Here is a 21,349-nt window from a genome sequence, read left to right on the forward strand (position 1 = left end):
GAAAAGTGAGAAGAAACAAGAAGAAAGTGGCAAGAACAAAAGCAAAGAGAAGCAAAGTAGAAAGAAATGGAAAAGAGAAAGAAGAGGCTGACTTGTTGGAGTGGTAACCCCCTGAAGCAAATGATAACAGAGGCTAATTAATACATCCATCTTAAGCATTTCCAGTGAATACGTGTATGAAATATGCTGTACCTCATAAATATGAACAATTAAAAACTAAAAAAAAAAAAAAAAGGAGAGGCAATTAACTGTGCCTTCTCAGAGGCTGCCATCACAGGCTGGATGGAATCGAGCTGGAGGCTTGCTGTGGCCCATGCATTGCAGATTCCTTGTCTCTTCAACATGCCCCAGTGCAGAGGCTTCCAACAGTGACACAGACCAAACGAACCAGATCAGCTGTGAAGTGCTATATTTCGACCCCCAAAACCATCATCAGGCTAGAATTTCTAATTCCACAGTTGTCAGAAATCTTGGTTAACATAAGGCTCGGATGACTGAGGGAGAGTGATAAAGAGTAAGAATTCAAAATTTGGGTGCTTCACCTGATAAACCGGACTGCCTGGTTTCTACAACTGATGACTCGTGAAGTAATAGTAAGGGGGCCGCGATGGGATCCTTCACCTACTTCTAACATTAATATTACATTTAGCATTTGATGGAAAACACAACTGATAACCTAGAAGAGAAAAGAAAATTCAATTTAAAACCATGAGATGCAGACTATAATAAACCACTTCAAGCCACCTGAAGACAAGTCAGGTTAACAATTTCTGGCTGAACACTAGCAATGTATTTCTTGGATGATTACCAAGTATTCAATAAGTGCACAATGTAAACAGTTGGAAGAACTGCTTATAGATAACAATGAGATCACCTAGTTTCTCTCCTACAACTCCCACATATTATAACACAGAATTTAGGGCAAATAGAGAATTAATAGTTATTTATAAATGGCAAAGGATGCTATTAATATTCCCCTATTTTAAAAAGGGGAAGAATAATATCTTACACTTGAATTTTACCTGAAGTTTACAAAGCACCTTCTAATATATTATCTTATACAATTTATTCAGCTGATTAATTCACTCATCCAATAAATAAAACAATAACTGAAAACCAAGTATGTGGTAGGTATTGTATTAAGTCTTTTCATATATCTAACTACATTTTACTACACTTAATTCTAAGCCTCACGACAACTCCATGAAGTAAACTGGACAAGTATAATTTCCATTTTACAGATAATAAAAGAGACTCCAAAGGTGGGTTGTCCAAAATCAAGTGTTTAAAGGTCTGCCTAAAACCAAGGTTGTCTAACATCAAGTCAGTACTCTCACAATTAAAAAATACATCCTTAGAGACATAGTGCATCTGAAAGGATGAATTTTCCATTTTATCTTTTAAAATGTTAGAAAGGGCACAGAAATTGAAAGCATTGCTGTGAGTTCTATAATATCCTTATTTCAAGCACACAGAAATGATAAAGACATAATGAACTATAAAATATTAAATGTTATCTAAACAGGCATTGTGCTCAGCATTTGATGTGCTTAATTTCATTTAATCATGTGAAAAATCTGTGAGGATGGTAAGACTACTTTTTTGTCAAGATCCAAAATATGAGGCTTTCACAAGGTCAAGTAACTCATACAAGGAAACACAGCTAGTAAGTGGTGGAGCCAGAACTTGAATGTAGATGTGCAAAACCCCAAGTACCCCCAAAACGTGCTTAACAACTACTTAATGTCTCTGCAAATTAACTGTGTCACAGCCACCAAAAGCCACATTACCTTGGTCCACCACATTTTTTGTGAAAGCTTGTTTTACTAATAACACGTAAGTTCAGTAACACCATAATCCATGAACACCCCTAATTCCAATGTTTATAGTAGTGATAATATTAAAATAACTTGGGGGGCAGGGGTAGGTGGGGCAAAATCCAGATACCAATGCTAATCAGGAATGATAAACTACAAAATTTCTATGCACATTGCCATGGGTTGAATGTCCCCCCAAAACTTAATTCCCATTGTAACTGTTGAGGGTGGGAAATCCTATTATGGTAATTGAAGGTGGAGCCTTGAAGAGGTGATTAGATTGTAGGACCCTGCCATAGTGAAAGGATTTAATAATAGTTGTCAGGGGTGTGGATCTGAGGGTTTTAAAAAGAGAGTGAATGAGGAGTTCCCTCTCTCTGCTCCACCACTTTTGCAATGTGATGCTCTGCTGGCACCGTTGCCACCACCAAGTCTCTTACCCAATGTGTTCCCTGGACTTTGGACTTCCCAGCTTCAAACACTAAGCAATAAATTTTGTTTTCTCTATAAAATACCCAGTTCCGTGTATTTTCTTACAAGCAACAGAAACGGACTAATACAAATATCAACTAAAATCATACAAATATTAATAGAAATACTGAAGCGCATGTGAATTGCCAAGGGAAAGTTGAAAATTCCATGACTGTCTATTCCTTTTAGAATGATTTGGTGAATATTTCTACAAAAGTAACTGTTGAGCAGCTTATCTATTCTTCCTACTTAATTGACACTGGAACCATTTACGCTGTCTGAAACCTAATAATAATTTGCTCCAGCCACCAAATATTTGGATATAAACTTGGCAATAAAGAGTAGACAGCAAATAGTGATACTTTTTATTATACAAATGATCTAAGGTCATGAAAATGACCTAGTAAGTTAAAATGGGCATTACTTCAAATGCTTTTAACGTTTTTCCATTGTGTGGTTCATCTGCTGTCAATTCAACTAGTAACTAAGTTAGATATTAATATCCCTTACCTTATCTCCTTCTCCATGAATTGGGGAGCACAGCAAATACAATCCATGATAGGCCAGTTCTGGTATGTATTTTGCTTGGTTAAGGTTTCTAAAGAAAAAAGGCAAAACATTAGTTAATGGATATGATTTTACTTGGAATATTCCTTAACCTATAAGCCATATTTAGCAAAACATTAGTTAATGGATATGATTTTACTTGGAATATTCCTTAACCTATAAGCCATATTTATTTATTTATTTATTTTTTTGTCTTTTTCCGTGTCCGGCATCGGATCGCAACCCTCAGTGTCGCCTCCGCACAGGACCGGGACCGGCAACGGGATCGCAACCCTCGGCGTTGCTCCCGCGCCTCGCTCAGCCAGCGAGCGGAAACTGGTCTGCATGTGGGATCCGAACCCTCGGGCGGGAGTGCCGCCGCGCTTCCCAAGCAGCGCACTATCCAGTGCGCCACCGGGCCGGCCCTATAAGCCATATTTAAATAAACAAATTCTACCTGTGTGCCAATTAGGATAAAATGCCATTTATATTTCTGCTGAAGCAAAACTATTACACTATACCTAATTTTTAGCACTGAAAGATTTAATGGCTCACCTGGCTTGTGTAACATGAAATTCGTGAAGTACTGGTTCAAAATTAGTTAATGAAACAAAGACCTGGAAAACAGATACCAAGAAAAGGCCTGATTTTTCCTAATCATTAAGTATTAATATTCTATAGCCATACTCTATGCCTTTGAAGTTACCCCAAGGTTCCCAGAATTTTCACTTACCTCTATACAATTCTGTACACACTGTGGCTTTTCTTTCAGTGAAAACTTGGGCAGAAGCCTTAAAAAATTCTTCAAAAGGTAGAAGATGGCATCTCGAATTTGAGAAAGGTCCCGGGCAGAAAAATAAATATTCTCTTCCTCTTCTTGTTCTTCTATAATTTCATCCATCTAGATTATGAAGAAATGTACAAGTGACTGTGCAATGATGCCCAATATTTGTTCCATGGTTTTCAATTTACCCAAAGCAAGTCGAGTTAACCTCCAGGTAATAGCTGAGTCACGGAGGAGGCATGATTTTCACCAGGCCCCTTGACTGTTCTAGTTCTCCACAGCCACAACGGTAAATCATTGGACTAGATGACAGCTACAGTAGTTTCTAGCTCTGCTTTTTTCTGTCAGTGAGAATTCCTGCATCTCTTAGAAGTTTTGATGTCAATGAATCTCTACCATCCTACCTTGTCACACAAGAATGTGGAATTAATGCCATTCTATTACACTGTTATGGACATGAGCCATCAGGATACTTCAAAACCCTCCCATCCCCCACCCCCTGACAATAAGATAATGTGGCAAATATACCAGTTAGCATGTTGTCAAGCACACCTGAGAACAAGGCTGGAGAGAGATGATTAGGACATGGGAAAGCCGGCAAGGCAGAAACGTGCTCTCAGTAGTACAAAAAGCCCAAGAGGCAACTTAAAGTTGTATTGAATAGCTGATGATAGTTTATGACCTTTTGCATGGGAAAGCCGGCAAGGCAGAAACGTGCTCTCAGTAGTATAAAAAGCCCAAGAGGCAACTTAAAGTTGTATTGAATAGCTGATGATAGTTTATGACCTTTTGGTTATAAGCATGATGCCTGAAACCATGTTTAATATAAAGTCAATCCTTAAATAAAATAATTCATGTGTTGGTATGGATATGTTTTATTATTCCTTTTACATCTTACCTCAATATCCTCTTTCCTGGGTGGCTTTCCTCTTTTTCTGTTCCTCCTCAAATTAGCCTGAGAGCTCTTAGGCTCTTCTTTCTTTCTCTTCCGATTCAAGTTACATTCCTGAGGCCAGCTCTTCTTTAGAGTCTGCACGCACTTGTCAAACATCACTGGGTGGAATACTTGATTGGCTACACTGCCTAGTCATAAGGAATAAAGAGTAAGCAGGTTAGATTTAATTATCTTGAAATATGTTGGTAACAACACATGAAAAATTAAAAACCAGAAAACAGGCTGAATTTTTCACTAATTTTAAATAACAATGAATCTTTAGCAAAAGAGTACTGCTTTCAACTTCAGCCTTAGGGCTGAATGAGAAATAAATGGCAAGATTTCCACATCTGGCCATGATGAAGTAACTGGTTTTACACTTGCCTTCCTACCATAAGCAAGTATAAAACTGGACAAAAATTTATAAAATAATGATTTGAAGACACTGGGCAACAGGCAGCCTAAGAAAAGCAACCCCTGAGAAAAGAGAAACTAAGATAAACCCTTAAACTGCCCTATTTTGTATCTAGAGGTAATTTCTGGACAACAGCAGAGAAATGGTGAATCTAAGCAGATTATGATGGTCTTAAGTTGAAAAATCAGAGTCAGAAATCAGAGTCAGAAAGGTGGAGGCAGCTGGAACTTATGGAACAGAGTACTAGAGGAGAAGAAACTACACAGAAAAAGAGCTGAAATCTGCATAGGACTGAATATAATCTATGCACACACTGGGTAAAATTTAATCATGGTGGGCAAAAAATCATTTCCAAGGAACTAGAAGATAAATTATTTTCACAACTGACACAGGGCTGAGACACCTTTGAGTTTCTGTCCAGTCAGAGTGGAGAGCCCTTGTTAAACTCCTGGAGCATTTAGTAGAGACCTCAGAAGAAACACATCTTAAAAGAAGGGCTAATCTAGACATAAAGGCTACTTTATATCTACCCTAACAAAGCTTTAAAACAAGCCTTGAAAAGATCAAGTTAATCCACCAACAGCTGCCTATCATAAACATACTTTAACACTATTTAAGGAAAAACACAAAATCCAGATACTCAACAACCTAACATTCCAAATCTCCGGCATCTGATAAAAAAATTACTGGGCCTACTAATAAGCAGGAAAACATGCCCCATGATGAGAAGAAAAATCAGTCAATGAAAACAGTGCAAGAAACAACAGAGATAATGGAATCAGGTGACAACAACCTGAAAGCAGGTATTATAAGTAAGCTCAAGAATTAAAAGTAAAACATTAACATAACAAAAAGAGAAATGAAAAAAATTTTCAAGAATCAAATGAAACTTCCCTGATCTGAAAAAGAAACATTAACGGGATGGGCTTAACAGTAGATCAGACATCACAAAAACAAAGATAAGTAAACTCGAAGATACAGCAGAAGCACAGAAACAAAAAAATTAATAAAGACACAGTGACCTGTGGGAAAATATCATGCATTCTGATGTGAGTAATAAATAACCTGTGAGTAATTGAAGCCCCAGAAGAAAGGGGAGGTAAAAAAATATTTAAAGGAATAATGACTGAAAAATTTCCAGATTTGCTGAAAACTATAAATACACATATCCAAGAAGCTCAATGAACCCAACAATGATAAACAAAAAGGAACTCACACCAAAACACAGACAACCTAATCACACTGCTGAAACGAAAAAGAGAAAATTCTTAAAAGTACCAGACTATTAAAAAAACAAACAAACAAATAAAAAACTGAAAAACCAAAAACCAAAAGACACAAAACATATAGAGGAATAATGTTAAGAATCACACAGACCCCTCTTCAAAAACAGTGTAAACCAGAAGACAATGAAACAACATCCTAAAAGCATGAAAGAAAAAAAAAAAAAAAAAAAAACTGTCAACCTAGAATTCTACATTCAGCAAAAACAATTCTTGAAGGTGGAATAAAGAAATTTCATACAATCAAAACCCAAGAGAGGGCCGGCCTATGGCTCACGCTGATAACACCAAGGCCACGGGTTCGGATCCCATATAGGGATGGCCGGTTTGCTCACTGGGTGAGCATGGTGCTGACAACACCAAGTCAAGGGTTAAGATCCCCTTACCGGTCATCTTTAAAAAAAAAAAAAAAAACCCAAGAGAGCTGATGGCTGGCAAACCTGTACTACAAGAAATATTTTTTAAAATTATTCAGGCTGAAGGAAAATTATATGAAATCTTTTAAATATAAATGTTTTTTTGTTTTCTAAAAAATTCTTTAGAAGACATTTAAAGGAGAAATTTTAACAATTGTAAGATTTATAACATGTAGGAATAAAATATATAACTACACACAAAAAAGAGGAGGGGAGAAAGAAAATATATTATTTTAAGATTCTTACATCATACATAAATTGGTGGAATATTATCTGAAAGTAAACTGTTAAAAGGGCTTATTGCATACACAAAGCGAGCACTTAAAACATACAAATACATGCAATGAAGTAGAAGCAATAAGCCAAAAGAAGAGATAATATAAGATACTAGAAAAATATTTAATCCAAAAAAAAAGGCAGAAAGAAGGAAAAATGGAACAAAAAAACAGATGGGACAAATGGAAAATAAAAAGTAAGATGGCAGAAATCCAACCATATTGGTAATTACATTAAGTGTAATTATCTAAACAGTTCGAACACTTCAATATAAAGGCAAACATTGTTAGAATGGATAAAGAGCATGACCCAATGATAGGTGGTCTACAAGAAACCTTTTAAACGTAAAGACATAAATCAGTTAAAAATAACAGCATGGAAAGTGATGTAACAACCAAGGACAAATCACAAGATAGTTATAATGGTTATCTTAATATCAGACAAAAGTAGACTTCAGGACAAGGAATATAACCAAACAGGGACACAACATAGTATTAAAAGGACCAATTCATCAAGAAGACATGACTATCATAATATGTTTGTATCTGTTAGACTTTCAAAATACCTTAAGTTAGAACTGACAGAATTGAAAGGAAAAATAAATTTACTATTACACTTAGAAATTTCAATACTCTTCTCTCAAAAATTGATAGAACAAATAAATAAAATATCAGGAAGACTGTAAAAGAATTGAACAATATTTATAACCAACCTGACCTAATCGACATTTATAGAATACTACTAGATCTAACAAAGGCCGAATATACATTCTGTTCAAGTGCAAATAGAAAATTCACCAAGTCAGCCGCTATGCTGTGCCATTAAAAAAAAAAAACTCAATAATTTAAAAGTATTGTAATCATACAAAGTACATGCTCTAATCCCAATATAATTTTTAAAAATCAATTACAATAAGATTCCAGGAAAGTCTTCAAATATTTGGAAACTGAACACACTACTAAACAACTCAGAGGTGTAAGAAGAAATCACAAGAAAAACTAGAAAATCACTTTGGCCTGAATGATAATGAAACATATCAAAATGTGTGGGATGCAGATAAAGCAGTATTTAGAGGGAAATTTACAGCCTTAAATTAGAAACAAAGAAAAGCAGATGAGAACAAAGATCTAAGCATCCATCTTAAGAAGTCAGAATAAGAACAAGTTAAACCAAAGAAAGAAGGAAAGAAATATAATTGAAATAAGACCAGAAATCATCAAAATCAGAAATAGACAAGCAATAGAGTATAATCAATAACATCAGAAGCAGGTTCTTCAAAATGATCAATAGAATTAATAAACCCCTATTTAGACTGACCAAGAAAAAAATGAAGAAATATAAATTACCAACATTAGGCATGAAAGAGGAAACATCACTACAGATTCTACAAACATAAAACTTCTTTCAAAAAAAAAAAACAACCCCCGCCAGGTCCAGAGGTTTCACTAGTGAATTCCACCAAAACTCCAGGGAAAAAAGAAAAACAATTCTTCACAAACTCTTCCAAAATACAGAAGAGGAGGGAATACTATGTTACTCCTCCAATGAAACTGGTAATAACCAGATACCCAAACCAGACAAAGACATCTCACAAAAAGAATACCCCTTATGAATACAGATGCAAAAATCTTCAACAAAATATTGGCAAACTGAATCTAAAAACATATAAAAAGGATTATACACCATGACCAAGGTCACGCAAAATTGGTTTAACATACAAAAAGCAACCAATGTAATACACTATACTATTAGAATAACAAAACAAAACAAAACACATGATCACTTCATAGATGCAGAAAAGCAAATGACAAAATCTACCACTCTTTCAGAACAAAACACTCAACAAGCTAGGAGTAATAACTTGACAAAGATCATCCTGAAAAAACCCAGTTAACATCATACTTAAAGGCAAAAGACTGAAATCAGGAACAGGACAAGAATGTCCACTCTCTCCACTTCTATTCAACATTGTACTGGAGGTTCTAGCCTGGGGCAATTAGGCAAGAAAAATAAACAAAAGTTATCCAGATTGGAAAGAAAGAAGTAAAAGTATGTCTATTCACAGATGATATGATCTTACATATAGAAAATCCTATTAGAACCAATAAATGAGTTCAGCAAGGTGGAAGGATACAAGATCCATAATCAAAAATCAATTGTACTTCTATACACCACCAATGAACAACCTGAAAATGAAATTAAAAAAACAGTTTCATTTATAATAGCATCAAAAACAATAAAATACAAGGGTTGGCCAGTTAGCTCAGTTGGTGTTGATAATACCAAGGTCAAGGGTTTGAATCCCCATACCGGCCACCCACCAAAAAAAAAAAAAAAAAAAAAACAAACTGAAAAACAAATTTTAAAAGAAAATCCAAGAGTTGTACACTGAAAATCACAAAACATCACTGAAACAAATGAAAGAACTAAAATAAATGAAAAGATATCCTGTGCTCATGGACTGAAAGACCATGTTGTTAAGAAGGCAATACTCCCCAAATTGATCTACAGATTCAATGCAATTTCTGTAAAAATTCCAGCTGCTTTTTTTTTGGCAATTCACATGAAAATGCAAGGAGCCCAGAACAGCCAAAACAATTTTGAAAAAGAAGGACATACTGTGATTGAATATTATGTATCAACGGCATCTCAACCATAATACAGAAACATTTAGAAGCAGAGGTAATTAGCAAGAATACAGCTTGCTGGAAATCTACAAGTGGCCCACATAATTAGTAACAGCCGCCTTTTTGCTCTGGCATGAATTTCAACCTTCTTTTTTATCTTTTTTTGTGACCTGTAAGGGGATCGCAACCCTTGGCTTGGTGTCGCCTGCACTGTGCTCAGCCAGTGAGTGCACAGGCCATCCCTATATAGGATCCGAACCCGCGGCAGGAGTGTCGCTGCGCTCCCAACGCCACACTCTCCTGAGTACGCCACGGGGCCGGCCCGAATTTCAACCTTAATCACAAAGAAATGCATTCGGCAAGGGAGGAGAAGAGTGAAACTCGGTTCCTAAAACCACCACTTTTCTGAGAGAGAGCCCAGTTATAACTGAGATATTGCCTAGCAACACAGTTCTTTAGCTTATTTCCAAAATCATTATGGAAGCATTAACAATAACACAAATCAGTGTTCCCAAATCATACTGAATAAATCCTTAACATTACAAATGCATTTATATAAGCAATGGCAAGCAGCAAGCTGACTAATCTTGTGGTTTTCTTTTCCATATGAACTCTGGATTCTCCAGCTTGATCACTGTGTTTCACTCCCTCTTGCCTTGGGTTAGGGGTAGGGAGGAGAATGGACTTCTCACTGCCCACAGCAGTGACACAGCCACCTAAGTGCTATGACAATAAAGGAATTAGAACAGGGCTTATAAATAGATTCCTTTTTGGTGCTTTGCTTCATCCAGTATTACTAGTTACTCTCATGCTTTCTTGATTAGAATGGTTTTAACCTGTTTTTCCACACCCACATAGGAGAGACTCCTCACAGCAGTTTTTATTAATCTGCACAGGGAGTCAGGAGAAGAGAGGACAATATTAGAATTTTATACTGGGGTGGGATGGGAGTGGAGTTCTCACAGTTTAGAAACATTCTCCCTCCAGCCTTATCCCTCTCAGATTACTTGTATTAGGTTACAGACACAGTATAAGTTCAGAAAACAAATACATGTAAAGAAACATAGACTTGCTCTCATTTAATCCTCAGAACAACTCTATGAGATGGGTTATCACTGCCCCATTTTATAAGTGAAGTAACAAAGTATCAGAATTGAAAACAATGTAGAAAGCAAAAATGACAGAAGATTTGTCCCATCCTATCAAGTATACATACCTGGCACTTCTAGTAGTAAAAAATAAAGCCCAGCAGCATGAAGCCCATATTCTCGATATTGCACCCTGACGTTTTTCTTATGGACTATTTGAACAAAGTGATAGAATAATGCCACCAGTGTACTGTGGGAAATATTATTCTCAGTGAAGAAGGTCCAAATGCTCTGGGGGGAAAGGGCAAGTCACAAAAATCAGTAATTAAAGAAGTGGAAAAATCTCCTATTTGATTTTTTACAAGTACTCTGTGCCTTACAAAAAGAGAAGCAGAGCAGTCTGGCTCCTAATGATAAATGTTTGCGATCTTCAAAGAAATTAAAAAAGTCAAAATTAAAAATGTATTATTCAAAATTACAAAGATAAATAAGTATACAATAATTTAAATAATTAAGCTTTCATTTGCTAAGTTTGAAGCATTATATACTTCTGAAATTATTATAACTTAAAACTACACCGAGACTCTTGGGACAACCCATATTAGTGATTACTCTGAAAAGTTAACCCTTCATCTATGTTAAATATAACCAAACCCATTTATCACTAATTACTAACTGAGGAAATCAGAGCAATTTATTTAAATTTAAATGTTCTACAGATTGTGGAAAATGGGAGCAGGAAGGAAACACATGAAGCTTCTCCTCTGAAGATTTCAGAAGTAGGTTAGGTCAGAAATAAATCCTAGAATAGAAACCACAATTTTATTAATTTTATCATTTTTCTGTATTCTCTTATTGAACACATTAAGAGGAAATGGGTAATTTTTGTAAACTAAACTTAGCAGGAACTAAATATGTTTAAACTTGAGTATCTTAAAAAAAACAAAGACCCACAAAACTCAAGAAATCAGACCTTGTACTTCCTGTTTCCTTGAAAAGACAGGGAGTAGTAGGCAATACCTCTGATTAGCCATACTGCTTAGCACATGCCACTTTAGAGACCACTAAAAATCCTTCAGCACTCTCCTTTCCCTGTGAAACTTCTGGAAAAAATTATCTCCTATCTTTATAGTAGTAACACCCTCATTCCTAACTCCACTTTCCTGGAACTGTTACCTTGGAGGTCACCAGGGCCATCTAATCACAAGGGCTCCACCTACTTGGTAACCTTGGCAGCATTTGATACTGTGGCCACTGTCCAGGCTTGGTACCAGTGACTGCACATTCCCTAAACTTCTGAGGACTCTCCTATCTCTCCTGATTTTCTGACCCACATTTCTAACTAAACCTGTTACACCGCCCAAACATCTCCTAACAAAATCTCACATTCAAAAACCTGAAATAGAACTCATAATTTTTCCATTTGACCTTGCTCTTTCTCCGTTATTCCCCACCCTTGTTGACAATACCATCATCCTCCTAGTCTTGAAATCTTGGGCATCTGTGACTTCCTTCTTTCTCTCACTCCCCACACCCAGTCAATTTAGCACTTTGCACCATGCCTCAGATATCTGACAAAGGCTGCCTAGTTCACAAAGCTCTATTAATTCTACCTCAAAAAATGTCCCTCGTTTTTAACCTTCTTTTCTAATCCCCACAACCATAACTCTAGACCATGCAATTAACAATCATAACACCGAGACCACCATAACAGTCTCTCAAGGGATCTTCCTGTGTACAATTTCTTCCCATTTCAGTCCATCTATGGTTAAGAACATTTGTCGCCTGGCAGGTCCGAGTGCAGCGGTGCTTACAACTAACTGATCACAAATAGTTACAAGTTTCTTTGCTACTTGTCTATTCCTACTGCTTCGCTTTACTGGCCTTAATTTTTTAAAAGGACATTTGTGCTAAAAGAGACCTGTTCACATTACTTAGTCTACTGCTTATTATAACCTGTTCTGCACAGGGCTGGTTGTGAGGATTAAGTGAGTTAACATATGCATGATGTTTAAGACAGAACCTCATACATAGTAAACACCCTATTAAAATTTCCCCAAACTCCACAGTTGAACCCCACTTAAAACTATCTGTGATCTATGCTCAGTCTAACTTACTGTCATATGTTTTAAAAATTCCTTATTGTCATATCAAATTACTCACAATTCTCTCAACACTCCCTGCATACTGCCGTTGTGCGGCTCCTTCACCAGGAATGCCCTGCAATCCTAACTTCTGCTAGTCAACATTCTACTCACCTGTGAAGACTCGCCTCTGGCTTTCTTTCCAGAACCTTCCCAATCTTACCATGCTCCCTATTCCAGGGCCCTGTTACCCATTATCTGCATCTGTCTTGGAGCATTTTTTGCAATGTGGTTCACAAAATATTTGCAGTCCCCACTCACACTCATGGCTCGCAGTGCATCTCCCCACCCCTGCCAATGCTCAAGTGTCCACTCTTCTTCCCTGTTAGGGCCCTCAACCTAGGGAGAGGCTTTGAATCTTAATCCCCCGTCTTGTCTTCGAAGGCATTTAATGCAGTGTTTAGCATTATGCTAAAGAAATGTTAATTAGAAAATTTAATTTTTAAACAGCCAGGTGAAATCTGTAACTGAAATATTTGTTAATTTAAATGTTTCACAGATGTTAATATCTAACTATTTTTTGTTCTGCTTCCCAGCCTTTCAGTTTTTTGAAGAGCAGTTAGTAATCTAAACATTAATAAGCATGCTAGGTAAAACTCAATATTTAAAGGAACTCTTTGGATAAATCCATTTGTAATTCATCTAACCATTTCTCTAACATCAGCTTTTCTTAAAAGTTAAGTCACTCCTAAATTACTAATTGCATTTTCTCTGACCTTTTCATTTCTGATTTGTTTGGTTTTTTCTTCTTCCTTTTTTTTTTTAAATTTAAATTTTATTTTTTTCATTGTACATTTTTTTTGGGTACAATTTGTTGTTTCAATACATGCATATATTGTATAATGATCTAATCAGAACAGCTGGCATAGCTCATGTGGTTTTCTTCCTTGATTTGCCTTTATATTTTTCCCTTAATTTGCTGTTATAAAAAGTCATCATGACTCGAAAAAAATCACTAATACCTTGAACCTTTTGGGGAAAAGTTATGAGGATATTCCAATAAATGAACCACATTCTTTATATTACTCTTACTGTACACCTTATGAACTGACTAAACAAGTTAAGTTTTAGATTATAATAATGACTTTCATCTTCCACTTCTAACACCTAAAGATGGCTAGCTTAATTTTCTTGTTTTTTTACCTGTGTAGATTCATGTTCTTCAGTAGCAAAGGGGAAAAGACTTTCATAGAGTTTTGTGAATGCATCCAATCCAGTCTCTATGATCTCTGCTTCTATACTGGGATCCAAAGGCTCAGTCTCTGTGAAATCCAGTTCCCACACTGTGTCTACCCATTCTAAGGAAAAACGTAATAAAATTAGTAAGCGTAATATAATAAGTGAAAAGCCAATCACCTTTAGACTGCAGATACATCCAAGAAGAACAGTTTATTAGTCACGATTATTGTTTAACTGTAACAATATGGGTGTAGCATAATAAAAGGAAAGCAGAAAAAGTTAAGAAAATCTTTTTTATTTTTAATCATAACTGATAGCTGGCTATTAGGTTAATCATCCTCTAAAAATATCAGGAAGGAAAACACTTTTAGCTTTGGGCAATGACACTTCAAAACACTTAATGATGAGGCTTTCCCATACGTTCCATGTGGAGGAAAAAAAAGAGATTAATCAAAGATTGCCTCAGATGGTCTTTTGTGAAGAGCTCATAACCAAGCTAATAAACCCAAATAGAGTGTACAGCACTTAATTGGGCCCTTGGATAATAATATAGCATGTTAAAAAACAGATACAATTTCCCCAAGTTAAAACTAGAGGAGATAAGCCAGACTCATACTTGCAGAAATACTCAGTGATTTCAAACTACAGTGATGGAAGGAACATACATAAAGAGACACTGACACAGCATTCTAGCTGAATTCCTCGCCAATCTCTCTTAATTCTAAACCATCTCATACTTTTCTAACAAACTATTTTTCTTCAGTTTTTACTGTTATTCCCCCACACCTAAAATTAGTACTAGATGGAAACATGTGGACATCTCAGACATCTTATTAATCAGGTGCTCCTTCATATTAATATTCAAGTATCTGTGCATCATCAATTTAAAGAAGTTGAGCAGGGTAAGAATAAAGGAAAAACAGAGACGGGTGACCTCATCCTTTCTTTACAGTTCTGAGCATTAACACTACACTCCGCAAATGAAAACCCTTGCAGCTAACTAGCTCCATGCTCCTACACTTGATCTTAGCCAAAAGGCCGAGAAGCGATAGCTCCATGCTCCTTAGAATCCATCCTCCAACCTCCCCATCACCTTTTGTCACTTCAGCTTGACCCTAGAGGAGGGAGTCTTTGTACCTCCAGTGGCTTTGCAAAGCATTCCTTCCAAAGATATGCAATGTGTTGCCTGAAAGAAGATCTGACAAATACAACTATATCTCTTTATATTTCAAGTAATGTTTTATTGCTTATTATAGACAGTAGCAAAAGTATCTCAGTGCTGGGGCTGGCCAGTTAGTTGGTTAGAGCACGGTGCTGACTACAACAAGGTCTACAGTTCAATCCCTGTACCAGACAGCTGCCAAAAAAAAAAAAAAAAAAGTTTCTCACTCCTTATTTTGGCTTTGCTTACAATAGCTCCCCACTGTCAACAGTATCACTCTAATTTGGAAGGCAGTAACTGGCCCTGATTTCTAGTCCTCCTCTTAAAATCATCTGTATGACTTGACTTTAGTCATATCATTTCTAACATTCCTGAACCTCTACTACCTTATCTATAAAATATAGGTAAGGGCTGGCCCGGTGGCGCACTGGAAAGTGCTCCGCTTGGGAGCGCGGCGGCACTCCCGCTGAGGGTTCGGATCCCATGTGGAGACCGGTTCCCACTCACTGGCTGAGCGCGGTGCGGGCGCAACACCGAGGGTTGTGATCCCGTTGCTGGTCCCCGGTACGGGCGCGACACCAAGGGTTGCAATCCCGTTACCAGTCAGTAAAAAAAAAGACAAAAAGGAAAAATAAAATAAAATATAGGTAATAATACCTCTCAATTTCACAAGGGGAGTGTTGTATTGAAAGATTTACTAGGAGATGGGGGATGGACAAGGATGAAGAGGGTTAGCAGAGAGAAGAAAGGGGGGAAAAAGTGGTCACTTTCACTCTTCCTGAAAGTACTTAGCACAATGGTCCAAAAACCTGTAGGGTAAAAGCTTAAAAGTGAGAAATTCTGTACACTAACTTTATTTTTTTCTGTGAACTGGAAGAGACTGACGAGCTTTTAACAACAGACCACCTCAGTCAGTTCACAATCTCAAGTGTTCAGTGGGAACATAGTTTGAGGACCACACATTAACCAAGTATAATGTTTAATATCTCATGGAACTAAATAAATTCTTATTAAAATCAAAGTTTCAGGACAAGACAGAGAAAAATCTACAAAGGTAGCAACTCTGCTATTGAGAGACAATACTGAGATAAAGGGTTATTGTTCCTTAGATCCATCCCAAGGATGCATGGGAGATCCCCACAAAGAAAAAAGTCCATCAGGTCTGCAAAAGGAGATGCTCAAATAGACCTAAAAGGTAAGCCATTATACCTGCCAGAGCCACAAAGCAATTGGGTAAACAGTTCTTCTCTCCTATAAACTAACTCTCTGGTTGTTCAAGATACTCATTTCTACCCTGTTGTGTACTTCCCCCTCCCCCACTTCTTTCGCCCTCTTTGATTTTTACCTGTATTTACAAGAATGAGAAAAGAGAAGCCCATGAGGCACAACTTCTCAAGTCTATAAAATCACAGGGACAGAGATGCCCGTTATTCCAAGTGTTAGAAGCCAACATGTGATTCTCAATTCAACAAAAAGGACTCAAAGGTAGGTCTTGGAGTCATAAGCAAAAACGAAGTACAGGAAGGGAGGATACAGGACACCATAGCTTGAAAGAAATCTTCCCACGGAACTGGCTGTCTAACATGCTTTAGTTAACTATTCATTTACTCTCTTTCCTAGTCACTCTCCTAAAATTCACTATCACCTTCCTAAAAATGTCTTGCATTTTTTTCCCCACCTCTTTTTCTCTCATCTATTCTCCCATTTGTTTTATATTTTTAAATGTACACCAGTATAACTAATCTCATTTCTGGATCATAACTAACAAGGTCCAATGGAAAAAGAAAAGATCTGATGTCAGGAAACCTAGATCTCATTAATGACTCTGCTTTTACTTAGCTTTAGACTTCTGTCAAATCACTTCTCTATTCAAACCAAATCTCTGTTTTCTCAACTGTCAAATGAAGATAACTCCTGCTCCACCTATTTCATTTAGGATGGAAGAACAGGAAGAAATATATCATTTATTCACTCAAAAAGCATTTTGAGAAAATACTATGGGGAAGCCTTTATGAGTGCTAAGGATACAAAGATGAATGCTACAGAGTTCTTGCCCACAAAGACCTCACCATTTCACACTTAAGATACCAATAATGGGGGCCTATGATAGAAGAAAGACCACTGAGTTTTGAGTCAAACAGAATGAGGCTAATATCCTGACCTGATTACTTATGAGCAATAATCCTCCTTTTCATCACGGGTAATATGAAATTCTTATAAAAGATAATGTGTATAAAAAGAACCTAACAATGTGCTAGCTTCATAAAAGACACTCAATAAATGATAGTCATTATTATTTTTACCATGGATGAGTATTAAAATAGTAGTAGATGTGTGAAATGTAAAATGCTAAAGAGCATAACAGGAAATCTTACTGGGGGAGGAGGTGGATGAGGGATAGCGGTGGGCAGAATAACTCTTCAGCTGGACCTGACTGTAGAAGTTTTCCAGGGAAAGAAATGTAGGGAAGTTCATCCCAGACAGGCAGCACAGCACAAAAGGAAAGTAAAAACTGTTTAGAAATAAACAGAATAGTTACAACACGGAGTTTCAGTGTGATGAGTGAGATTATTATTAGTATTTATTCAGCGGTTATGTGCCAGTTACTAAGTTCCTCTTTGCAAAAACCCTGTGAGGTAGAAATTATAACCCCCATTTGACAGATAAGAAAACTGAGGCTCAGCAAGGTCAAGCAACTTGCCCAGTGATACAAGGATGCTAGGCAGTACAGTCAAGAGACCAATCCAAGTATCTCTGACTCCAGAAGCTGTGCTTTTGAAAAAGCAGACTGGAGACAATGTTTGAAGGCTCTTTTCCGGCATGCGAAGGATTTGGTCATTTATTTAGGAAACAAAAGGGAAACATTAAAGGTTTAAAGACCTGACACATTGCAAGTTGTGTTTCAAAAGCGGTCCTGCAGAGGTGTGGAGGATGGGCTGGAACAGTTAAGCATCAGCAATCAGCTAAGAGACTCCTGCAGGGGCCCGGGCTGCTACAGTGAAGCCCTGGGCCTGGCCCACAGCACCAGGAACGGGGTGAGGAGCCCTGAGCACCTCTCGGCAGGACAGCCGCCGCGTGGGCATGAACGGGCTCACTGAAACATTGTGGCTCCCCGGCGCCATTAGTCGGCTTTGGGGATCCGCTTCCTTCATGTGACGTTTGATGATGGCTGCGTCTGAGACATCCAGGTGACCTATGAACACGAGGTCCAGAAATAAGCCTGGCTGAGGAGAGAGGTTTGAGGTTTAGACCTCTGGAACAGACGGGAACGGGTTCGTCCACGAAGATGTGCGCGGTACGGCGGGGAGGGCCAAGAAGACGGGCTCACAAGCACCGGAGAGGCCGGCCCCGCGAGCGCCCTTCTGAATGGCTTCCTGACCGGGCTGAGCCCTGCGGTGACCCGGCTGGCCGCAGTCCCGGCGCGCCACGGCCCCGGGATCCGGACACCTCCCCCGCCCGCACCCCGGCCCGGGCAAGTCCCCGTCGGGGGCGCACAGCCCCCGAGCCCTGCCCCCGGGACTCGCGGCTGCATCTCCTCACCGAGGCTGAGATCCAGCGGGCACCAGGGCTGCAGGCCACTGCCAAGGCCCCGCAGCGCCACCATCATCCGCTCCGCGGTGCTCAACTTTCAAAGCTCCGTCCCGCGCGCGCTCCGAGCCGTTCCTGCGAACCAATCACAACATACGGAATTTCCCGCCGACCAATCACCGTGCCGAGCCGTTTTCATCCTAGTAGCCAATCATCTGGGCCATCCGAGGCATGCGCAAAGAGTGGGGGGGGGCCGAGGAAGGGTGGCCAAGCCGGGTTGCTCCGGGAGATTTTTTAGCGTTCCCGTGAAAGTGGGGGCCAGGAACTAAGTTAAAGTTAATAGCGTCTTTATCCCCCCTCGTTTTTCTTAAATGGGAAGAAGTCTAAAGGGAATGTGCGACAAGGTACCTTCCTGTAATAACTGTCATCTTTGCCCCTGTCAAGCGACATGTCGCGTGCGTGTCCGATGGCTGCCTTCACCCCGTCCCACAGCACTTGAACGTTGAACATACCCGAATGTGGATGGTGGCCCAGCGTCTATCGAGCTAACACGATAAGGGAGAAGCAACCAAAAGCACTCCGAGAAGACACCTGCAGTTCCGATTTGACGGGACCTCTGGGCCCAAATTCTACTGGAAAGGGACCGCAGCTGCCATGTCAGCTGAGGGAGACACCGGCCGCCCTCCTCGCACTGCACATGCGCAGCAAGCACGCCTCCGGGCGGACGGGGACCCGAGCGGGGGAGAAGGCGGCGTGCGCACGCGCGCGGCTCCCCGGCGCATCCGGCTGCCCCCCGCCTCCCCCTCCCCCTCCCCCGCCCGGAGCCGCGGGAGCTCCTCGGTGCGCAGCAGCGCGGGAGGGAGGCCGGGCGGCTGCGGGGCGCTCGCGCTGGACCCCACGCGGTGGGCGCAGGCCACGCACCCACGGCCCGGCGCGGCTGCCATCCCCAGCCCGTGCCAGTGCTGGCTTTCCCATCGACCGGCCCTCGACAGCTGTCAGATCCAGAGTGGAGCTGCGCCTCCCCGCTGCCCTTGGCTGCGCCCTCATCCGCCCCCCTTTTCTTTAGATGTGTGTGGGAGAGAGGGCTCCCCAGTACTCCCTCGTCTCACCTCAGCCTGAACTACCCACCTTTCTTTGTACATGTTTTGAGAAAGAAGACCTGTAATCTTCAGCCTGTATCTCTTAGACTTCATTGGAATGCTAGTTTTCAGTCGCCTAATTTTCTCCTTAAAGACAAAGAAATGGGGTTTCTAAAACCACAATGAAATGGTCAGAATGTTCTCAGTGCTGTAACTTTCTCCAAACATGATTGTTAATCATTAGAACTAGACATTTAAAGGCAGTAACAATAAAGATTTGGAGAGCCGCCAGTCAAGATTGGGTTGTCTCCAATTCTAAGACTATTTGGAGTCTTCTGTGTTATTAAAACGCTCAGGTACTTTTAAAAATCATTTTTGTCATTAGGTCAGCAGTAGATTCAGGTAAATACCCTATGGCTGCGCTTATTTCTGACAGAGGACGTAGCCTATACCACGCACTGCAAGTTTAAGGCTGTTTTTAGAGCCTTCCTTGGGAAAATGTGTTAAACTCTCATATCCTGAGAGTTTAGCAAAAAATTTGTTCTCTCCCTTTTACAGAGGCAAGAAATACTGAGACACAGGTAGGAGGAACCCCGGAAAAAGGAGTCCTGGTAGCCTGGGCCTGCAGTTCACTGTCAGCCTCAGGCATTTTGATTCTAGTATTTAAAGAAATAAAATCAAGTTGAAAAATGGCTGAACCTTTTTGTTATTTTAAAGCCAGAATATGAGAGCCCTGCTACCATACCAGAAAAGGGGCTGAAGAGTGAGTTTCACGCCTTCTTTTCTGCTTCTGGCGTGGATGGCAGGGTGGACAGCAGGATTTCTCAGCAGCAGTGCTGGTGGCATTTGGGGCCATTGTTGTCTAGGAGTTTAGCAGCATCCCTGGCCTCTACCAAGCAGATCCCAGTAGCATCCCCCACTGGTACCACAAAAATGTCTTGAGATATTGCCATATGTCCCCTGGAGATAAAGTCACCCCTGATAAAGAACCACAGTGTAGATAGGATGAATCTGAAGTATTTTATGCTAAGTATAATATATGAAATAGCTTGAAAAAAATATGAAATAGTCAAGAAATCTTTGCCTACTGATAATTGGTATTTTTAAGTAGTACTTTTAAAGGTATTGCGTTGCTTTTTTGGCTCCATAATGCCTGTGTAGACAGACGTGTCGTATGTGTCTATACCACCACTCCCAGGTGGTGGTACCTTGCCAATATGTGTAAGATGACCCAGAGAACTTTTAAAGGTATTGCGTTGCTTTTTTGGCTCCATAATGCCTGTGTAGACAGACGTGTCGTCTGTGTCTATACCACCACTCCCAGGTGGTGGTACCTTGCCAATATGTGTAAGATGACCCAGAGTGCGCCCTGCCTCAGACAATATGAAATGAGCTGTTGTAGGAAGAACTGTGTCAAGGCCTCTCTCTGGTCTAAATGAAAGGTAGTCGAGGCTGCTTGCTGCACCTACCCTGCCCGGCTTCTTGTCTAACTTTTTAATCTCAGAACCTTTCATTGCTTCCACTGATAACTCTTCCTGCGCCCCTGGGCACTCTGGGCTGAGTTGACCATAAGATTTTGGGGAAGTTATGTCCCTCTCTG

General features: G+C 39.5%; 1 protein-coding gene across 1 annotated transcript in view; it reads right to left on the reverse strand.

Moving 5' to 3' along the window:
• The window catches only part of NCAPD3 (non-SMC condensin II complex, subunit D3), a 75,474-nt gene extending 56,191 nt beyond the window's left edge, over positions 1–19,283 (reverse strand). Inside the window, exons 1-9 of the mRNA XM_008567131.1 lie at positions 19,183–19,283; positions 18,683–18,805; positions 13,945–14,099; positions 10,786–10,948; positions 4,517–4,701; positions 3,568–3,735; positions 3,390–3,451; positions 2,799–2,886; positions 543–676 (exon numbers count right to left, since the gene is read on the reverse strand). Of these exons, the coding sequence (XP_008565353.1) occupies positions 543–676; positions 2,799–2,886; positions 3,390–3,451; positions 3,568–3,735; positions 4,517–4,701; positions 10,786–10,948; positions 13,945–14,099; positions 18,683–18,749 (1,022 nt within the window). The 5' untranslated portion in view covers positions 18,750–18,805; positions 19,183–19,283. The remainder of the gene's footprint in view (positions 1–542; positions 677–2,798; positions 2,887–3,389; positions 3,452–3,567; positions 3,736–4,516; positions 4,702–10,785; positions 10,949–13,944; positions 14,100–18,682; positions 18,806–19,182) is intronic.
• Between the last annotated feature and the right edge of the window lie 2,066 nt (positions 19,284–21,349).

The sequence above is a fragment of the Galeopterus variegatus genome, unplaced genomic scaffold (genome assembly GCF_000696425.1).
Source record: "Galeopterus variegatus unplaced genomic scaffold, G_variegatus-3.0.2 Scaffold295, whole genome shotgun sequence".
In the NCBI taxonomy this organism is placed as follows: Eukaryota; Metazoa; Chordata; class Mammalia; order Dermoptera; family Cynocephalidae; genus Galeopterus; species Galeopterus variegatus.